Below are 23,449 nucleotides of genomic sequence, written 5' to 3'. Positions count from 1 at the left end.
GACCTCCAACACACTCACACAAATACTTAAGGGCTCCCACAACAAAGTCTTAAGAAACAGAACCAAGAAGCTCTTCGTCCTTTACATCCCCTCTCAGATTTTCAACATTTACATTTCCATTTTATGGGAAGCATTACCTCTCAACTCTGTAGAATTAATGAATCCCACAGGGACTCTACGCTTATACCATGGGCCTGCCATGTGTACAGTTGTACAAATTACGCCCCTCTCTTTTTATTCCACTTGTGTGTGATAAAGAGAATAGGAATCAATACATAAGGCTCTACCCACCCTACTTGCCTTCCAATTAGCTATGGCCCTGATTTCCCCTCAGAAAAAGAGAGAAACTAAAAGTTGAGTAAAGCAAGAGAAAAGAGAGGGGGGGGGGGTTCTGCAGGGGAGTAGGATTATCCTGCTCCCTGAGAGCGATTCATTTCTGAATCCTGGGTTATGTAGTCAGCTGTGCTTGTGCTCCTAATTAGAATGTCATGTCCGTAACCACCAGGTGAACCTGCCAGTCTTTGCACAGTGACCTTTGTGGAGATTAAATAGAATCAGAAATACAGCCTGAAGTGCAGACAAAAGTCAGGACATAACAGACACTATATGTAAACTCTGAATGTGAGTGTTTTTGGGTTTGACAGCAAGAATGGAAAAGTAGTATGCCATCAGGTTTAAGCAACATATTATATATAGATATAGATAAGTATTAAAGATCCAATATGTAATATATTTACTGTAATAAATCCAAAAATGACACCAATGCGTCATCAGATATTAAGGAAACATGCTAAGTTGAAATACTATCTTTTCTGACAATTATACTAAGACTAGTATTTTCTCCTTTTGAAATTTCCGTTCCATGACGGAATGTCTGTTTGTGTTTTGGCCTGCTGGTATCAACTGCCCAGTTTGACAGCCAGGCTGGGTTGCCAGATATACCTGTAAAAACGTAAACCCAGCGCGCTACAGCTGTAACGTTAGTACAGCCATGGAAGCATCAAACAAACTAACGGGATAAACGGAGATAGATTCTACCCGACCTATAAAACCCCGGCATGTTTCTAACAGTTGCGTGACCAGAGACGTAACAAACCCCGGGTATAGATTGGAGATGTATTTGAAAGATGGAGACAGCTTAGAGCCCAAAAGGACGCCGAGTTGGCTAATTTGCTCATGAACAGGTAGCTAAGCATTAGCTTCAGGCTAATTTATCACTGCTACTAGGGACGGGCATTTTATGTCATTTCAACATGTGTGTACTCACATTGAATTATATAGAGTCCCCGAGTTGGTTACTCGCAAAAACAATTGAGACACAGCCAGTAAAGTGATCCTGACTGGTCCTGGCTAACGGCGCCATGCTAATCCGCCTAACTGCTAACGTTACCAGAGGACCAGGCAGCGAAACATTTTTTTTGCAGGATGGTAGGGGAAGACTCATGAATATTCATTAGGGAACTCATCCCTGAATGGCTAGTACTCGTTGCCTGCTCTGGTTGGGTTGGTTAAGGCTCTGACACACCAACCCAATTGGCAAGGTCCGTGACTCAAGTCTGTTTGGTGTGTTTCGTGCCGTCGTCAGTCAGAGGAGCCGTCGGCTTTTTGATTTGACTTGTTGAATTGGCCAGTGGGCAGTCGGACTCAATGACCAGTCTGATTGGTGGAGTGCTAGCCCTTGACTAGTGAATCAGTGCACTTATGTTAAAACACTTACCGGAAATGACGAGCGGGATGAGCGTGACGAACGCCTCTCAAAATTGGACAAAAATCTTTCAAACTGACCTTTGTCAATCAAAAAAAAAAGACATTCATTCTCATTCATTTCTCGCTTAAAATGTTTTCAGAAACACGTTTCGGTGAACTATTTTCGTAAAATACGAGATCGTATTCCAAATGAGCCGTCATTATGGTCGGCTTTGAAATTCGGGAGAAGCCAGTCCCACGTGAAGCGTTCGTCATTTCCGGTTTTCATTTTTTGGGCGACAATACAGATTAGCGCCGCCTGCTGTTATGGAGACGTATTACGTCTCACGCACACACAGAACATACGCTCAAGTCGACGTCGCTTCGTTGTGTTCCGAGGCACTTTTTTGACCTCGGGGAGCCAACTGATCATTCCAACTGCCTTTTTTGCCGACGGTCGGCCATCGGGTTGATGTGTCAGAGCCTTTATGTTTAGGCAAGAGGAGGGTTAGGTTTAGGCAAGAGGTGTGGGATTGGTTATGGTTAGGGTAAGAATGTCAGGGCGAGCCAATCAGGGATGAGTCTTCCCCTACCACCCTGCAAAAAAAAAAAAATTTGCGACCAGGCAAGCGGGCCACGGCTGTTTACAACGTGTAGCCTGTTCAGCGGGCGTAGCCAACAACAGTGAGTTATTTTAAGCCAAGAGGGGGGGCTGTAAATCGGGAAGAGCGGACCGTGAGTTTGCAGTGTGTTTAGCGATTGTTGCCGTAATTCTAAGCCAATAAAGTGTGTTCAGTCGGGTGGACAGGACAGCAAGGTAACGTGTTATTTTTAACGGTTCCTACCGTAATTCTAAGCCGAGGAAGTGTGTCTGTCCAGCGCGTGGAGAGAACGGCGAGGTTGTGGGGTTTTTAGCGGTTCCTACCGTAATTCTAAGCCAAGGAAGTGTGTGTGTCCGGCGGGTGGATGAGGACGGCGAGGTTGTGGTGTTTTAGCGGTTCCTATCGTAATTCTAAGCCGAAAAAGTGTGTCTTTCAGTTGGGTACAGAGCTCCGCGTGAGCACGGGCTTTTATGTCTGTCAATATAGCCAGCATCTAATATTAGCTACTCCGCTGTGCTGTGGAGTAATGTCTGGCTATGTGAGACAAGCGCCTAGCAACTTGTTGTGGATGCTGTGGTCTCAGCCTGGCAACCAACGTGAACTTTGAGTCTGGGGAGGAGGGGGCGGGGGAGACGACTCTCTCCAGTATTTTGAATTTGTACTGCAGTAACTATTTTAAACACTAGCTGTCAGTATACATATACATATATTTTTGGGAAATACGCATATTCGCTTTCTTAGATGAGAAAGATTGACACCAGTCTCATGTCTGTATGCTAAATATGAAGCTGGAGTGAGCAGCCGGTTGGCTTATCTTGGCATAATGAATGGAGGAAGGGCGCAAAATGGCGAATTGTTGTTTTAATCCTTCGGTTTTTGCACAGCTAGTCAAATAAAATATAACACGTTAATTGGTGAGGGTAAGAGGGGCTGGTAGGTGGATTTTGTTATCTTCGGATAGAGTCGGGCTTGCTGTTTCCCTCCATTTTCAGTTTTTATGCCAAGCTAACCGACTGCCAGCTGTAGTTTCTTATGTACGAAACAGACCTGAGAGTGATACTAATCCTCTAATCCAGGGGTCTTCAATGTTTTTTAAACCAAGGACTCCTTAACTGAAAGAGAGACGGAGCAGGGACCCCCTACTACATATATTGTATAAGATTAAGTTGCATATTAAACTGGGCCTACAATAAGGTGTAGGATAGCCTAAAGCCTTTACATGCATTTTTAGTGCATAGAATACTAAGCTATTAAAATAATTGTTGGCATGATTTTATAAATTATGTTTTAATGTTAAACATACATGTAGCACAGTAAATCCTTAGGATGCACTGTATCTATGGATGGCTACCTTAGTGACTACCTTACCTATAGGCCAGTAAACCTATCATCAGTTGGGCTTTATATTTGCTAATAATATGTTGGATTAAAATTAAGACATTTTAATTTGAAAAAAACTTTCAAAAATTAATTATATTTTGGAGGCCCCCCTGCAGTGACTCTGAGGACCCTCTAGGGGTCCTGGACCCCCTTTGAAGATCTCTGCTCTAATCTAACTCTCGCAAACAATCCTTTCCCAAAATGTCAAACTATTCCTTTAAAGATTTTGGCTGTATAGGTTAGGGGTGTTGAAATCAATCCTTTTTACGATGCATCGCGATGCGGACGCAGACGATTCTGCATCGATGCAGTGACAGACCATAATCGATTATTAATAGCCTACTGATGTTGTTGATTTTCCAGTCGCGGCTTTTTTTTTTGCCTTGACGGCTCATCTGACTGACGTCATTCGTCGCATACGTGCTAAACATGGCGGAGGGCCGAACGCAAGAACGAGACGTTATCGCTGACTAACCAACAGAATAGACCACAAACATTGTTTAAAAACGGTGGAGCAGCAAAGCCAAAGGATTCAAAAGAAAAGGATAGCAGACACATTGTACTTCAGAAAAACATACCGAGTATATAACGTTACACTTTTTTCAAAAGTCTGCTCGCTAGCAAAGAGCCTGGCGACGGCGGGGAATATTGATAACGTTAACGTTAGTTACTAGCGAAGAGGACAGTAAACGAGCAGCCACTAACTTACTAGCTAGTTCAGCTGTCCCACCTCAACGACTTTAACCAGCCTAGCAACATCCAGGACCTGAGCATCAACACAGCCCTGCGACAGCCACCTATTCAACTGCCCCACCTCTGTCTCCACTTTAGCCCATAGGTGTGTTATCGTCAGCCTGACACATCACGGCAGTGACCACGGTACTTGTTTAGCAGCCCCACAATGTATCTATTACTGTTTACCTATCTATTTCAACCATACTTTTAGCTGACTATTACAACCATTTATGCATTACAGTACGTTAAAGCTAATATTTACAACTGTTTATTCCTCAGATAGAAGTTAATCTCAAATTTAACGCTGTACTCTGAGCAAAACATGCTATATTCACTGACTGTGGGAAATGGTAACGTTAGGTCCATGACTAATGATAATTAGCTATACTGGTCCCTGCAAATTAAAAAAGGATGATATGACGTGCTGTCATGTATGATAGGATGTATTTACAGGTGTTGATGGCCTTCAGGTTGTGATTGTAGACTGTAGCCTGTCTTTGTAGGAATTGTGTAAGATAGAAGATATCTCCTACAAACGATTTGAAAAACTATCTCATTTTGAATATTTTCACTGATACTGCAATTGCAATATGTTTCACTATATAATCGAAACGTGAGACCAGTGAAGATTCACAGCCCTAGTATAGGTCATGCCATGCCTGCCTACGTTTTGTGCATAAAAGTATTTGATGAAAATGTGTTTCATTCATAAAGAAGTCACAGTTGTTCTGTCTCTGCTGAAAGAGCCACCAGTTCTTAACAATAAAGACTGAGCTGTCATAAGGCACACAATGCATACCCTCCAGAGCCAAAGCTCAATGACATTTTTCTTAAAGCTCTATAAATTCTTTTTCACATCCTTTCAGTCAGAAGCTATCCAACCATTCACAGCGTGTGTGGTAGTTAAAACAGCTCTGTACCTCCGTAGGTTTTGGCTGCAGTTCAGCACAGAAGATGGACCTGGACCCGGTTCAGCCTTCTCCATTGACAACATCTCTTTTAGTATGGACTGCTTCCTGGCATGTGAGTACTATACAAATGTTAAGTCTTTCTTTTTTCACTCTTACATCATCAGACCTTGGTTGAATCAATGGGATTTTTTGACTGCCTGATTAATTGATTTAGGACCAGGCTGGATTGCTCTAAAAAGTGTAAACTCCTTTTATGGTCTTAGAGACACTTAAGTAAACATTTAAAGTGACCTAAGCAATTGAATTAATAATCAGTACAGGTCTGCCCTATGTTCATGTTTTATAGAGATAAGATTTGACTGAGCTGCAGTTTTGTACACTTGAGCATTCATCAAGGACTCACTTATCATTTCAATTCCCTTGACATAGCCTTAATACAGAAACTACTCTACTACTACTTTAAATCCAAGTAAGTCTTTTACTCTCTTATAAATTATATCTTTGTTAAATGTACTGCAGCTTTGCTTAGAGATACATTGACAAAACATTATGGAAATTATTACATCCCTTTGGCACACTTTCTTTGAGATGTGTCCTGAAATGTCAGTAGAGCTCAGATCTGCCATGCTATAGCATACTGATTGATAAGGCCTTATGTTCTAATGTTGTACTGCAGGCTTATAAAGGTTACGCCTCACATCCCCCTTTTCCAGATATGTTTGTCTTACAATTGAGATGGTATATCAGTATAAACAACTGGAGTAAGATGGGGAGACCTCTGGCATGTAGGCTGAGTCCTTGGCAGCGTCCCAGGTTCAAGTCCGACCACAGCTCTTTGCTGCATGTCATCCTCATCTCTCTCTCCCCCCTCTTTCCTGTCAGTCTTCAGCTGCTCTGATTTAAAAAAAAAAAGGCAAATAAAGAAAACAGGAGTAAGATGGCAGGAGAATAAAGTGTTAGGAGTCCAGTGCCTCCCTCCATCTCTGCCTGTCTGGACTTCTGTTCAGTTCTGTTTGAACTGTGACAGGAATAGTAATGTCTGAGCATCTCTGTACCTGAATATAGCTCTGACAATGGGGACAGTGTTAAAATGAGGCATTGTTAAACTGACTAGACCCTGGCCAAGAATTGGACTCAACAGGCAGGGGCACGAGGTCACCCTCTGACACAGTCATTTGATGTACTGTATTGTGACCCTGTCAAGTTTTTTTGTCTAAGATGAGAAGGTCTTGGTGTGGTATCATTACTGCAATGACTAAATGAAAGTAAAAAGTAAAATGTTGAAAACTGTTAAGGTGTGATTAATTAGAGCTATTAAAACACATTGATACCAGTTTTCATTCACATGCAAATTTAGAAATGAAGAAATCTATTTTGTGTTCACCTTTAGAGGGAGTTTTTCTTTTTTAAGATTATTTTTTGGGGCTTTTCCGCCTTTAATTGATAGGGCAACTAGGTGAGAAAGGGGAGAGAGAGGGGGAAGACATGCAGGAAATTGTCACAGGTCGGATTCGAACCCTGGACCTCTGCGTCAAGGCATAAACCTCTCAGTATATGTGCGCCTGCTCTACCCACTGAGCCAACCCGGCCACCTTTAGAGGGAGTTTTTGATGAATTTATTCCCCTATTGCCCTCACTGTAAAATGCAGTCCGTTAACATGAGTTCACCAGATGAATATGGAATTGCTGTTGGTCTAGGCTGGACCAGATTGCCCTGAATCAGCACTGGCTTATTGGTTCAGAGCCTCTTTATTTAAAGAGATGACATTTTCCAGGAGATATTTGCACACCAATTTGTGTTTTATGTCTGCCGGAGAAACAGCGGCACTGGTATGGCAGCCCTGAAGGATCATCCATCCCCGCTTTGCTCACTTTCCAGATGGCAAATTCTTAATTTAGGCCAGGTATCCATTATCTACAGCCACACTTGACACAGCCACTTTTTATCGCCTACCAATCATACCAGTTGATGGGAGATGCTGAAGCTCAGCAAAAGGTGTCGTTTCCAAGAGTGATCACTGTGAGTCATTAGCATGATGGATTCCTGAGCATTATGACACAGCCCTGTAATATGTTCCAGTGGGGAAAACATACTGTGAACACATTATGCAGAGGAACAGCCAACCGTGGCCTTTATCCCACACTTTTCTAAGCTTTGGTGTGATGTATAGTTTGGCAAGCACGTGTGTTTGATGATGCATCCATTGCCCTTCAGGTGTTGGACCTGGCTGTCATTTTTATCATTTTATCTTCACCAGCATCAATAAATTAGTTTATTGTGTTAGACAGCATAGTTCATCCTTTTGTCTCTGCCCTGTACCAGCACTTCTTTTCCCATGCCATGAGCTGCCTCTATAGAGTAGGGCTGTACCAAATGTCAGTTGTTTTATTGAGGGTTTTCGAACGAAGCTTCCAATGTCTGTCACCAAACTGTGTTTTACCCTTACATAGCCGTACGCAAAGAGTTGTATTCATGTACTGTACCATGGAAGGTCCAGTTAGTTTTCCCATTCCAATTGTGTGCTGATGGGTTGGTTGGCTGTTGCATCTGTGTTAGCAGTCGTGGTAAATTGTCTACTACAACTACGGATTACTGAAATGTATTCATTTCAGTAATTATCAACTGCACCTGTGGGTTTTGGGAAACATGGAGACTTACCATGGACCAGTAAGTACAGATGCTCTGCAGTCCCCAGTGCGTTCATAGTGATGCCAAACATTGTACAGTAGAGCTAATTAAATGCAGATTATTTAAATGTGGTCTCCCCCAGGTTTATCAGCTGCCTTTGTTTAGATGCTATAGTACATACAAGTTAATAAATTAGTAATTGAAAAGTACAGAATGTTTTCTTGCATTTGAGAAAACCACATACAGTACAGTACATGTTCTATGCTGTATAATAGGCCAGCTTTTGAATCCCACTTTTGATATGTCTGTAGTATGAATATTTCTCAGAGCTATTGCAATCTCAAGATATTTTCAGTTTGTTGCCCCCATAGCTGGCCTCTGGTGGGCTTCAGGCAGCTTACAGCACCCTGCTAATGAACAGTGACAGCCACGCCGGCTGTTGCCCTGCCCTCTGGTTCACGTTGCTCGGTGGTGGACCTGCTGAGTCTCTCTCCTGCTGCAGCAGCATGCCAATGCTGTGTGCTCCAGCTCTGTCTGTTTCATAGTTTCCCCATGCTCAGAATAACAATGCAGTGATCCTTATTAGCGACTTTGTTGATGGTATAAATAGTTGCTTAAGTTGTTGTGTGCACATAACACATCTAAGGATCTTACTTACAGAGAGACGGGGGTGTATAAAATGCAATCAAACGCATTGCAGTGACTCGTGTGCTGTATGTGATCCATCAAATCTGCACATAAACGCTATCTGTATCAAAGGGTCCAAGCAGTGGAGACTTAGACGATCATATTTATTTGAGGATTACAGGGCTAGGGAATGAGCTATTGATTTTCTAGCTGTCAGATGTTAGGTAAGCAGTGCTGAGGTTTTTTTTTTCTTTTTTAGCTTTAAGGACAAAATTACAAAATGTCTCTACTCAGAGAAAGTTCCAATAGCGACCACCAGCTTAAGAATTTTGATTAAAACAGGCCTTTAATGATATATAGCACCCAGAGGACCATATAGGTGTAGTTTCAACTCAAGCACAAATTATATTATTGTCAACTTGTTTGCTCTAAGTCAAAGCAGGTTTTCTCGGACCCAATAAAACCAGTAACACGCCACAGCAGTTGCTTTCCAAACCTTTCAGCTGTTGAGGAGGCCCCCTGCCATATTGTCATAAACGGTAAGCCTTCTGCCTGAGGTGACAGGGGAGCCAGGAGGGAGAAGAGGGAGTGTTTTTGTGGTAAAAATGATTACAGAGATAAAGATGAAAAGTCTTGCGTCTCTCCCCTGACACATCCAGAATGATGGCGCGGAAAGCATTTATGATTTGTTTTCACCAAGGAGGCAAATGACACAATGTGGGCAACTCATTGGCTCCTCACAGTTAAGGCCCTATTTACACGAATATGAATTTCTGCTTAATATTTAGCTCATGCGACTCTTTTTCCAATGTTTGTAAACACCACTTGCTCATCTACTGGTTGTTGGTCTTATCTGGAGCTGCAGCCTTTTAGTCCAGGAGTGCTAGTGGCTTAGAAGAGCAAAGCAAGTCAAAGAAAATACTCTCATGACACCTTTAAATTATCCTTTGCTGCTGTTTGCCATACAGAGCAACCCTATGGAGGATATCAGGCAGCTACAATTTAAACAAACTATATGCTATTCTGCTGCTCTAGACGACAGTACAACAAGAGACCTTCTTTTTCTTTTGCCGTATGACATGCAAATAGGCCCTGAAACCATGTCATTTTCCTCTCAACAGTCTATTCCATATGCAGAACAGAAATACAGCCTAACATGCAGGTCATACGCACATGGATTGTTTGCATGCCTCAAGTATTTACACTGAGCACATTGAAAGTGTTTAATGAATGGCTATAAGAAGGGCCCTCATTGGTGTTGATAGACTGAAGCATTGTGGCAGTATGGCTGATACAGCAGTGATTCCTTTTGTTCTCAAGCCGACTAGGTTGGGCAGCCTCTTTGGGTGGCGTGTACTGTATCCAGGTTTGTTTTAAAAGTTATAAATCAGGGAGGCAGAATAGCCCCTTGTCAAGATCTGAAGCCATGCCCTTGTTTGGTGTCATAGCATTGCGTGCTGGCAGCATTATCAGCTCCATAAACCACAGTGAACCTTATCTGACTTCTCTAAAATAATCTCACAACTTCTGCTTTCACCAGCAACAGAGCCATGGAGGGCTTTTTCTACAGAACATAACATCAAAGAAATGAGATGCTGGACAGAGCTCTTTAAAAACATGGCCTTTCTTTGGAAACAAAGTTAGAGCCACAGACACATTATTGTAGCTAAGCCGAACATATCTGGGTTCTTAGAATAGGCAACCTTTTGCCGAGTAGGAATGAAAAAGCGTTTGCATTTCATGTACACAAGTTGAAGGAAATGGTACATGCTCTGCAATTTTTTCAATGACTGTTGTTAGCAAATAACTATTTGGATTTAAGATTTTGTATTATATTCAATTCAACAACTTTATTAATCCCACAAGGGGCAATTAGTTAGGAGCAGCTACAGACAACACACGCATACAACACACAAGCCTACATATAGGCCTCCACCCTAGAGAGTAGTGAAAAATAGTGTTCTAATACTGTTGTTTGACATTGATTTTGTCATTTCAGCACTTTCTCAATACTGGAAAAGTATGTTGTTATGTTCAGCTGACAGGGTTGCATTGATTGTTCCTGTAGCCCCTGCAGTCCATGATCACATGTGGCAGCAGATTTCTTTAACACTATTCAGAGCAATCTTTAAAACCACTGATTGCAGTGCATGGACTTTATCAAAGAAAATCATTTGTGTATTCAGTGATTCGCCCAAGCAACAATTTAAACTCCTGCTTCTCGTCAGCATCCAACCATTATAGTAGTTAAAGTAAGTCTCCCCTACTTTAACATCTTTGGGCCCTATCTTGCACCCGGTGCATCGCAAAGCCCGACGCCAGTGTCTTTGCTAGTTTAAGACTGACGCAGTTGTCAATTTCCCGTCCAGCGCCCGCGTCGTTTAAATAGAAAATGCACCTGCACCCATCTGTGCGCCCATGGGCGTGCTGGTCTTACAGGGAGGTGTGTTCAGGTGCATTCTTGGCATATTGCTATCTTGAGGCAGTGGAAAGTGATCACGCCATTGACCAACAAAAACCTGGTCACAAGTCAATAACGCAGCATTTCATTGTTATTTTAACAATAAAATGCGCCTAGGCTCGTGCACAGCGCACGCACACTATGCTTGTTACACACAGACACAGGGACACGCAGCAGCACACAAACATGCAAAAGATTACAAATATATATGTATATGATCTGCTTGCACGCTTTCACTTCACGCACGAGCAGATCAGTTTTTTCTCCCGAAAATCTCTCCTTCCTGCTTAGATCGTTAAAATAGGTCCTCTATCTTGAACTGTAATATCCAATCAGCCAGCCGTTTGCCGATTAGAAGAAATTCTGGGTGAGAATGTGAGGGCGGAAGAGATCAAGGTACCAGCGAGCTTATGAGCTCACTCCTGGAGAAGTAGTGGGGCTGGAGGCTTGATTAGTTGCTACAAAACACACTGACCGAATGTGCTTACCCATCTACTGTAGGAACGGATAGAGACGGGGCAGAGATGGAGAGGAGCTGGATGTTATGCATTCCACTCCCTCTGTATAGCCATCGGTGGTGCAAATGAAAGAATGACCCCTGCTGGTGGTTGCACATTTTATGTGCCAGTGAGAGGTCTGCAGCTACTGTGCCTACTCAGTTCTTCAGTGTAACAGCAACAGGATTTCACTGCTGCACATGAAGAAAATAAAGCACATCCTTTTTCAATAAATGCATTATATTTCTTTTTCAGCCAACGGTGAGTTTCCACCAGTGGTCGCCAGCTCAACCAGGATGCCGTTTAGACCAACAACTAAGACTACGCCCCCATCCATTGGAAGCCCGTTGATCTTCCCCTCCACAGATTACTGTAAGTGTGAGCTTGATAACCACAGCTCAACTGAAAGAGTGAGTGATGCTCAGATAGATGCCTTCCAATGCTGATATTTTCTGTTTCTCCTTCTGTCTCCTTTGCTCGCTCACTCACTCACTCACACACACACACACACACACACACACACACACACACACATACATATGCTTGCATGCATTACTGATTCACAATTACTCTACACGTGCTGAGCATGGCACGATGCATGGGCTGAAGCAAAGTAAGTGTGCCCCCTACTGGTCTGCACCACGTCCACATCTGAGTGAGTGCTGCAGAGGTCTTCTTTGGCATTAAATGGAGCGGGACGGGCAGTTTTGAAGTGTAAAGTCCTCCAATTTGTCTCCTGAGAATGTCAATGGAGCCACTTACACAGACTTGACATTTTCCACCTCGCACTCTCTCACTTCCCCGCTCAAAAGGGTAAAGACAAGCGGAGATTCAATTTCTATATTTATAGTCATAAGTTAGAGTTCCTTTCATATCAAACCTGCTCTCAAACACATTTCTTCAGCAAGTAGCTTTGAAGTGCTGGAGGTACACTGAACTTAAAGACTGGACTTAAATATATCAACTAGGGATGGGCGATATGGCCTAAAATCCATATTGCGATATACATTGCAGCCTCTTGTGATAACAATATATATCGCGATATATAAATTATAATAGAACCATTTCAGACCAGGTTACATAGACCCTAAGGAAAACCAAACATTTTTTTTTTAAAGAAACGTAGTATGTAGTTTTCAGAACATTTATTGTTCAAAACTGTAATTATACAACATAATGTTGCAGATAAATAAAATTCAAGTACACTAGTTGCATAGACTTTTACAAAGAAAAAGCTTAAAGTATTGGGTGTCTTCTCTTTAGTGCAAACCATTCTAAAAGGCACTACACTGAGTTAGTTTAAGTCCTTGGTTCTTAAATGCCACCCAAGATGCAGAGAACAGGAAAAGCTGGTGTCTGTTTGGTTAAGGAACAGACACTGTACTGAAAATACTTTCAGTATTAGGCAAAGACGCATAGATACTTTAAATAAAAACATATTTCAAACAAAGTTTCTTACCTGCAGCCTAATGTAACGCATTTGAACACACACACACACACACGAGAGTCAGGACTTTTCCCGGTGGGCCGGTCTGATAATAGTTATACATTGCAAGTTGTTAGCAACACTATCTGGCGGCCTGGCGCTGCTGCCTGCTGGTCAAACTGTGCAGCCTCTGCTCAACCCGTACGGTGGGGGCCGTAAACTTCCCGGTACATTTTTTGGTCCCACTCCGCCGCTGTGCACACACACACACGCACATGCACACACACAAACGGCCGTATGTTCAGCGGGGAAGTACGACGTCTGCAAACACCGGCTGCGAAGATTCCAATTGTCCGTTATATAGTAAATTGTCAGGCTGGTGAAAGGCTCCATGGTACGGCTCGATCACAGGTCCGTTGTAGCTGCTTAAATTCAAACCAAGTCCAAATAATGGATGTTGCACCGGTCTTTTTCACCAGCTCCTTGTTTCGCTTTCAGCCATGTTTACTCAAGATAACGATGACGCGTTGCAGCCAGGTTGCAGCCGGTTGCAGCTCGTGGCTCTAAACTTCGCGGGTAGATTGCGTCATCAACATGAATTATCGCGATAGTGCAAAATAATTACAATCTCTATCGTAGGCCAATTTTGTATCGTTTATATTGCATATCGTCTCTATCGCCCATCCCTAATATCAGCCACTACCATTGTAGACTAACACTGTCCAGTAAATCTCTTTTGAGTCATACATTTTCTTTTATTGATACTCCCGTTTTACAAAAATAATTTGCTGGTAAGCATGTTGTGACTTAGCACTCATACAAATGTTGAATGAATGTGAGCTTTGTCTCAGTTTAAGTGACTTTGTGGTATTGTTTACCAGTCCTAAGAGATGATTGGTGTGGACAGTGTTCGCACACTCCAGGATTGTAATTGCATTCATCTATATCTTGTTTACTCTCCCAGGCAACATAAAAGGCTTTTATGACATTCATACGCTGTTAAAGCCCAGCAAATCAATTTTGTAGGGTGCAGAAGATCACCTTCCATTTCAAACTGGTTAGAAGAATCCCACTTACACACTACGGGCCCTGAAAGACCCACTGCTTTGCATTGCACAGTTGCCCTTGAACAAACATAGAAACCATAGCCAGTATACCTCATGAGCCTTACATGAGAACAAATGTTTGCTCAGTTGTCTATATTTTCTTATTCAAAGAACATAATGCTCAAGACGCACAAAACAAATTAGCCCACCATTTTTTTGCCAGCTTTATATTGTTTTTATCTTATTATATGTCTCCCCGAGTCTTAACACATATCCGAGGTACACTTACAAAAACCCTAAGTGGAGGACCTAAGCGCTCAACCCAATGTGTGGGGGTGCAGTAGGTCCATTATATACTGTGGAGCCTGGCCAGTTCTGGCTCTGCGAGTGAGTATCAACATTTTCAAATTAAAATAGGTGTAATATCTGACCATCTGTTGGATCATTGTGTTGTCTTCCTGTCGACCGTGAACTTGTTGTCCTTCCAGGTCAAAATTGAATATGAACATTTTTGGGGCTTTTTCCAATGTGTTTGTTGCTTTTTTTTAAAATGTTTTTGTCACTTTTTTTAATGCTTTTTTTTATTCATGGTCAATAAACCTAACCTAAATTATTTTGACTAATAGTTAAGATCAGAGGATGTTGAGTGAATCACAGAATGTCAAAGTTTTAAAACCATTTAAAAAAAAAAAAATTCAAATGCTATGAATTTGAATAGAACACCCAAAAATCAATGGAAGTAATCATTACTTTTACCTGCAAAGAATGTTGAATGGGTTCCATACAACATACATGCTTGCATCCAAGTTATTTGGGCACAATTTTGTTGTAAGAAACTCATATTTCTGATATAAAAACCCAAGGGCAACACAAGGGTTAAAAGGTCTGAGAAAAGGTTACTAACTAAAAAACTGTTATTTTTTGTTTTGCACTGGTGTTAGACTGTTATTCTGTGGCCCTTTCCAAAATAAAGAGAAATTGCACTAAATGGGAGAAATCACTTATTGATTAAAGTAGGGATGCACCGATACTAGGGCTGCACAATATTAGGAAAATATGTAATTGCGATTATTTTGACTGATATTGCGATTGCGATATGATTCACGATATTGGAGGGAATTCTCATTTTTTATCATTATTCTCATTAAATGATTGAAGTGTGATTTTTGTGAGGATCTGTATGTCTGTACCAAACAAAGATTTTTTTCTTTAGTCTGTAGGATAGGATTTGTAGGCCGGAATGTCTCTGCAGCACCACAATACTTCATTTTAGAGCGGTTTGACACATATTTTGCCATTAACAAATACTGCGCCCCCCTACGTTTTGGATTTTGCACTAGTTCACATTAACCTGACTCCGCCAGATGGATTGCTTCGCATTTGCTCTGCATATCCATCTGGGAACTTTCCGTTGGAGAACTTTTGGGAAGGGACGAAAATACTGGTTAGCTGATTGGATAAACCATCTGTCTCTCACCACCTATGTTGGTGATCGGGCCAAATCAACCAATCAGATCAACGATATATCAAGCTCTTGCCGAAACCAGTCGGGAGAAGAGCAAAAACATCTTTTCCTCCGAGAAAAGCCTCCAGTGCCGTGTTTTGCTCTTCTTTCAATGAAGGAATACTTTCAGATAAAACTTGCACGATAGCTACGTTCATCTCATCCGTGGAAGCCGCCATGTTGTTTAGACTGAACAGTCGCTTCTTGTTGCGTCACACCTAAACCCACCTCAAAACCAACGCTGATTGGTCGGTCGTTTGGCGAACGGCTCCAAATTTTCTCTGTCTCAAGATGCCAGACTGATCTGTGAGTGGAAAACTGGAGCTTGCAAGATCAGGACGGTCTCACGAGGCTAAGTTCATATTGCGATTTCGATAAAATTGCGATTAATTGTGCAGCCCTAACCATTTCCAATCTTTTTAAGATCAAGTACAAGTACTTACATTTGGGTACTTGCCGATACCGAGTACTAATACGAGTACTTAATAATCCCTCTGGGTCCGAGGGTGTTTTCAGACACACCGATGATTCCGTCGCCTATACCTGCTTGACGGAGAAGTTATTGTCACGTTGCTATGATGTGGTATCGGGTGTGGTAGTATCGGAGTAATTTTATGACTATGAGTACGTGCGCACGGCATCGGACCGATACCCGATACTGGCATCGGTATCGGTGCATCCCTAGATTAAAGAGTTACTCCACCCATTTTACACATCAAAGTCTGTTTACAGGTCTTGGGGAATACTACTGCATATAAGTTGTATTCAGGCTTGTGGAGTAACGAAATACATTGGAGGGTGTTGCATAATCAGGATACAAAAAAAGTAACCGTAAATCGATGAAGTACTCTTCGAAGCCTGAACGGCCAGACTGAACGGCCAGACAGACATCTCTCTCTCTCTCTCACTCACTCACTCACTCACTCACTCACTCACTCACTCACTCACTCACTCACACACACACACACACACACACACACACACACACACACACACAGAGTGGTCTGTGTACCTCTCTAGGGTCAAACAGGGACAGGAAAAGATCAGACAATGTTTGGCCAGCTGATTTGCTAATGTTACAGGATTATGCATTGAACTGGAGCCACACCCGTGACTCCATCAGCAAAGAAAGACAACTCAGTCTATTCAGAAAATTCTTTATGCTGAGCAGGAATATGGCATTTGAGGAAACATTTCATATTCAATACTATATAAAAGATATTTCAAATACAGAAGGGGAGTTTGCAGGATCCAGCTGCAAGAGCAGCAACAAAAGGGGCTATTTTAATGTGCTTACACAGGTAATACTCAGTATGGTTACAACAAAGCCAGCAGACTCAGAGAAAGAAGGGGCTGTGAGATCACACCGCTCTCGTCCTTGTGATTACCATAGATATTAAACCGAGGGAAAGAAGTTAAACTTGCAGTTATACATTAACCATTTCAAAGACACCACTGGCCGTTAACATTCACCATGCGTCTCACTTCTACCCTTCTTGAGCTGATGCTTTGACGTCTGCGGGGAAGGACGGCAAGCCTGATGAGGGTTTTGGCTCAGCGGACCTGTCACTCCAACAAGGCTCTCTTCTTCCCCCGACACGCTCAATGATTAACCCCACCAAATGTCTCTTGTCTCCTCTCGCTCTCCCTTTCATCATTCCCTTTAGTCCACCAGCACATTTTGTTCCTTTTTGTTTCTCCATTTGTTTCCCATATTCACCATTGAAAAGCTGTTGTTGACTGTCTTCTCACCACTGCTCTACTGTGTGGCACCCGCCTCTCACAGCTGACTCATCATTTGCTTTCAGGGGGTGGGGAAGTGAAAAAGTTAACCTAGATGAGCTTGCTTCCCTTTGTTTTTGTGATTTCCTCTCCTGATGGGAAAGGAACGCTTCGCTAAACTCAAAATGAGCGCCGGGCTTATTTTTCTCTTGGCCATTCACTCTGTGTGTGTGTGTGTGTGTGTGTGTGTGTGTGTGTACTTTACACAATATGCTGTCACAATGCAACAAACCATCATATTTACGCCTTATCTGCAAAAGTGTAGCAGGATGTACAAGCCTTAGCTTCTTTGAACATACAGCACATTTTCATATCAAGGGGTTCCACTTCCGCTCAGACAATAAAAACTCAAGTTTTGTGGAGCAAATGAAAACTGGCACGAAATCAAAGACAGAAGGGATGTTGATTTAAGCAATCTGATTGGCTCTTGAAAGTAGCTGACTGCAGATGTTGCTCCCTGAACACTCCATGCAAGAAAGGAATTTTGGACATTACATGCTCGCTAATTAGCTGCAGAGTAGAGATGCAAGTCTGTGCTTCATTTTGTACTTGTTCATAAACACTGGCCTGTGGCAATCGGTTAGCTAGATTTTTTTTTACTTTAGGTTTTGGAGGGGGAACATAAGTCACTAAGACAGATATGAGACTGATAACAAGCCATGCCACACAAAACAGGCTTTAGTAATTAATTGGACTCGGGTGCCTCATAAGCTTTGTACGTAGCATTCAGATCCAATCATGGTGTGCCAGCCTTGATCCATCTTTCTAATGGCCAGCCCAAGGAGGACAACTGTCACTGGATAAGGAGGATACATGTGAAGAGAGGAAAGCAGTGCAGAATGAGAAGTCTACTATTGTTGTCGTTTTACCCTATAGTATGTTTGGGGTTAACATCGAATTTTGTAGAGGTATAATAGATCCAGAAGACGTAGTACCAAAACAAATGATCAATGTAATGTGTTTTTATTCCACTAATTTGAAGTTCTTTACTTTGAAAAGCAGTGGAGCAGACAACACTAGAATTAAAAGCAACGAGCACTAGATGTTTATTAAGTATTTGTTTGGCCTTTACTGTTGAGAATAGTTGTTTTGTAAATCATGTCAAATTGAGGCTAAATCATAGTCTGACAATCAGATTGAATTGCCTTTTCATTTCCTGTTTGAGTGGCAGAGTTGTTTTGCCCCAACTCATCAGCAGTGACTTGTGTCTCGTCTACGTCCTTTTCAGTCACCACAAAAGCTGCGATAGCGGTTGCTAAAAGCAGTTGACTCAACATCTTTCATGTTTCCCAACATATTGTTTAAAGGAGTTGGTGGGGGCATGTTGCTTCAGGCAACAGTGAGATAATGAAATACAGTAAGGCAGACAGTTTGAGCAACAGATCCCTGAGTTTTTAGACACCAAAACCCTGTATAGCAGTTTATAATACTCTGAGACAGGATTTTACAACTCTGGAAAGTTATGGCGGCAATTATTTTATCTTTTGTTACAACGATCATAAGGTAAACAGCAGAAATATGCCATTCATTTTAATAAATAACCCATCAGGAATGTGTGCTTGCATGTATTTGATTGGCTGATGCAGCTCCTTGCTAGATGACGGTGCATTACAGCAATAGTTTAGCCTGGTTCAACTTTTTTCGCTGGCTGTGTTGTTTTGCCTGAGCCCCATGCTTTGGCACCCCTGCTGTGTTGACAGACTGGCTCCATTCAAATGAACGAGAGGACTGTGTTTTTGCATGCAGGGCTACTGCCGGTCTGAACCCGGCCTTAGTGCAACCTGTACAGTTCTGATTGGCTCAGTTGTTTCTCCAAAGAACTGATCTGGAACCAGGCTATCCCAATCATGGCTAAAGTAAAAAAAAAATGAAAAAAAACATTAGAATGTATGCCTCACAACTTCAATCTAATTTAAATATCAGTTAGACACAAAATGCCTTCTTGTATCACCAAGTGATGATCGTTTTTCACAAAACTGAAAGTCTCATTGCTTCATTCCTTAATTTGAAAACTATTCAGAAGCCTAACTGGGTGATGAAACACTTGTTGACTTTTTACAGATTGGCTGACTGCCTTTGTCATTCATAAAGAATGACATGTTTACTGCTGTCTTGTATTAATAATGTTCAGAGGAGATAAATACTTCTGGAACATTGTTGCCAGTATTGCAATCCAATCAGATACATTTTGTCTGCACTGAGTCCTTTCTCTCTCTCTCTCTCAATTCCTCATTGATGACAGTGTACAGCGTTGCCCCTTTCTTTGATTGAGCCCAGTGTTTGTTATGATGATGGCATACCACTGTTGGCAAAGTTCACAGATAAGGAAATTCATGTAATAGTCAGGCAAAGTCTCCCCAGGGGTGGGTGGCGGTGTGTGTGTGTGTGTGTGTGTGTGTGTGTGTGTGTGTGTGTGTGTGTGTGTGTGTGTGTGTGTGTGTGTGTGTTGTAGGTCAGAGGGGATGACGAGTGTGCACACCACATATTAGAGAAGACCTTCATCTGTGAGGGCACATCTTATTTTTGTTTGTTCTGCCGAGTGCCTATCACAGAATGGCTGGTGTGTGTGTGTGTGTGTGTGTGGCCATGTGTGCATAACAGCACTCATATTGATGGACCAACAAGATCGATCCGCTGGGTTGAAGTGTCCAACCGCACCCTGGGGAGATGGGAGAGAGAAATCGAACAGAATATTTGGCTATCTTCGACACCAGCGGCGCTATTGTCAAAAAGTCAAGCTCACTTTACATAACAAGGTTCTTAATCCATGCCAAGAACTCACTTCTTCATATAAGAAAAACTAAATTAAGATACAACATTCAGACTCTATATCTTACCTTTAGTTCTTTCGCTTCAACATGTCCCACCTTAACTGATTGCCACCTCAGAGTAACCTATTAAGCACAGTAAGATTTACATCTAAAGCACTGTTTGGCTTTGGAGGCTTTTCTGCTCCAGTGATGGATTTATTCCCAGCAGTCTTAACTCTTTTTACCTTGTTGGTGTTGAACATACTGACTTGAGGAATCAATGTACTCCTGTTGGATGGCAGCCAGACAGAACTCCAGTCATTCCACAATAGGGCTGTTGGAATGAATTCCGAAAGTCGAATATAATTTGAATAATAAAAAAATCAATACTATTCGAATGTTGAAATTACTATTTGAATGTGATTTTTTTTTTTAATAAATAGGTTGGCTAACGTCAGCTAATCTCCCTCTTCTCATGTCACGTCTGAACAATAAGTTATGGGAGTGAGAAACAAGGCATTGTGAGCTAATGTTACGTACCGAGTAACGCGGGAGTGACAAGCTGCGGCTGGAAATCGGAAGAAGGCTGGGAAATAGTTTTAACATGACTTTAAAATTGACATCCACCGAGCCACAATGCTTATGTTTGCATTATGCAGCTCGTTCTTGTTTTCTAACTGCGTGCGAGTGATAGGATCTTAGCTGGGAGCTTTAAGGAGACAGCTAAAGTTTATGTTAGCTGCCCTACAGCTGTCAGAGTTGGCTTTGACTTCATATATTACCTTCTAATAGCTGTATTCTCAGTAACGTGACGATTTGCAAGAAACAGGTTGCTTTTAAATCACTAAAATAGTAGTGGCAGTACTGTTTGGCTAAGTTATCAATGCTGTTAGCATCGTGGCTAACACTATTGTTACTTAGTTATGACAAATCGTTTCGGCTGTGCTTTCTAACACGATGTCATTGTGCTAACCGAGCAACGTTAGCCTTTACAACAGAGCCGCTTCATTACACTTGTTAGATAATGTTTCATTACAGAGTTCTCTGTTGATTTGTGTTTGTCGCTGTGTGCTCGTGGTGGAAAATAATGTAAACAGAGAGCGGCGTGCCAGAAATGCAATGCGCCATGACGTAGGTCCCCTTCAAAGCCAGCCTGGTGTTGGTAGTCCCTCTAGTGGACAGAACGTGTAACAACAACCACATGCTTATAGTGGCATTGACAATGCATAAGCCTGAGTAGTGTAGTACATATTTATAACAGGCTGCATATGAGCATTACATATTAAAAAAAATAACAAATGAAATTTGAATGGTATTATAGAGGAAGACTGACAGCTCTACTCCACAACAGTGTTTATTTTTATATCTTTTTTTACAGTAGAAGTGCATTTGCTACAACCAGACTGAACTCCAAATGGTTCTCTTACCCTAGTGGTGTTTTGAAGTGTTTTTGAAAATATTGGCCTGCTTGAAATAGTCTCTGCTGGCAGCACTTTACCAAACTCAGAAGAGATATTTTTGAAGAGACAGAGCATTGCTCAGTATGAAGCACTGATGTTGGATCACTTACCAGGTGCCCTTGGAACCCAACCAATCGTGAGGATCAGACTGACAAATTGGATGCTCGACATTGCAGTCCATCCAGGTTTCAGCACTAATGTTAGTCATCATTTGAACTGGCAGCAACAGAAACAGCCACTCTAGATGAATGCTTTTTCCTGGCAAAATTATTACATCCCAAAAGCTCATTACTTCTTTTCCTGTGAAAGCACAATTTCTTTCCATAACTGAAATGTAGATAATTAATAAGAAAATTGTGTATATTCTCATTTTGTTGTTCATAGGTACACACATGCGCACACGCATGCTAAATATATACCAGCTTCCTGCAGTTGTTTTGTCAGAGTGGATTTTGACGAGAAAGCCTTATACTGGGATCTCACTTCCTGGGCTTCAACTCTTAATAGGCACTACACAGCAGGCGACTTAAACATCAAAAGTTGCTGTGGTGAGGGCATTATAAATTTAAGTTGCACTCCTGAGACTAGTCTCATGCCATCTCTTGTCCTTCCTGTGTACCATTTAATCAGTTTACTACTGCATCTGTCCTAACAACAACAACATAATTAAAAAGCCCATTCTGCAAGTATCTAATCACAAACAGTGTTACAATCACATTGAGCAGCAACTCAGAGGCTATGAAAGCCATCATGTGAGTTGTTCTGTTGCAGGAATGACTTTGACTTTAGCTGGTGTCAGATTTGCAGCCCAGCTCTTAAATTAATAAGTAGTCTCAGAGTCTTCATAGCCGAGCAGAGAGAGAGAGAGACAGAGAGAGAGAGAGAGGTGCTTCACTGCCTGGTGTCTTCCCTGCTGCTCTGTGTTCACAAGCCTTAAATCAGGATTTAGTACTGCAGCGTTAAGTCCTTCCACGTCCATCTGACAAGACTAATCTTGTGCTAATTACAGTGAAAAGAACTCCAATTAGCACCCACACATGGGATTACACAGAAAATGAGGAGAAATGTTTGTCACCTGTGATCCTGTCACTACGTCCCCTGCTGCAGTTGTGAATATGATGACAGTAGCAGCTAATACAAGTAGCTCCCAGTTCGGAGCTTGACTTACCATTGTTATAATTTTTTTCATATTTGTATATTTAAGTTATATTGATGTGAAAGTGGAGTGGTGTGGAATGTTGAAGTGGAATTAATGTTATAGAACTGTAATGAGTCTGTGTTGCACACTGAATTTCAGTCTCTCTGTCATCTTTAAGTCTGTCATCTTTAAGTGCATGTGTGACCGAATACAGAATGTGTGCTTCTACGGCTGTGTGCTCCATGAAGTGCTAAATGTTCTTTTTTTATCTTCATGTGCAGCCAAAAAATGGATTTTTCATACCTGTGGGGCTGTGGGCCCTGAAGGCCCGACTCCCACTCAGTGCCTCAACTCCTACTGGAACAGCAACGTCAACGTGACTGTAGGCACCCGAGGGCCCTTCAAAGGCATTCAGATGTGGAGGGTCCCAGAAACTGGCACCTACAGGTAGGGCTGTTGCCAGAGTAAAAAGCCTCAGAGCACACAACAAACAGACCTTATCATTATTTGTACAACACCCACTCTGTAACAGTTGTATGTCTTTCTTAAGGGTCTTAATGCATTGCTGGACCAATCATTAGTTACATACACTTTGCCTCATGAGCACTCAACATACACTACAATAGACACTTAACCTCTCTTAGGAATCCACGCTGTGCAACTAACATTTTTCACAACAATGCAGACTCTTCCTCACGCCCACCTCCACTCACGCAGCACATCAAGCTTCCACAAGCAAACAGAGAAATATCACTATCAGATTCTTGCAGGACAGCAGAGGCTGGAATAATGGCAGCTAAATAGCATGAATAACT

At 41.9% G+C, this 23,449-nt stretch overlaps 1 protein-coding gene across 2 annotated transcripts in view; it reads left to right on the top strand.

Annotated features, from left to right (window-relative positions):
* alk (ALK receptor tyrosine kinase) overlaps window positions 1-23,449 on the top strand; it is a 393,824-nt gene that overhangs the window by 332,293 nt on the left and 38,082 nt on the right. For both annotated transcript variants that reach the window (XM_031321258.2, XM_031321259.2), the window contains exons 10-12: window positions 5,332-5,426; window positions 11,784-11,900; window positions 22,916-23,081. In XM_031321258.2, coding sequence (XP_031177118.1) covers window positions 5,332-5,426; window positions 11,784-11,900; window positions 22,916-23,081 — 378 coding nt within the window. The remainder of the gene's footprint in view (window positions 1-5,331; window positions 5,427-11,783; window positions 11,901-22,915; window positions 23,082-23,449) is intronic.

The sequence above is a fragment of the Sander lucioperca genome, chromosome 18, assembly GCF_008315115.2.
Source record: "Sander lucioperca isolate FBNREF2018 chromosome 18, SLUC_FBN_1.2, whole genome shotgun sequence".
In the NCBI taxonomy this organism is placed as follows: Eukaryota; Metazoa; Chordata; class Actinopteri; order Perciformes; family Percidae; genus Sander; species Sander lucioperca.
The sequence above is the reverse complement of the archived record's forward strand: the minus strand, read 5'-3'. Positions and strand labels throughout refer to the sequence as shown.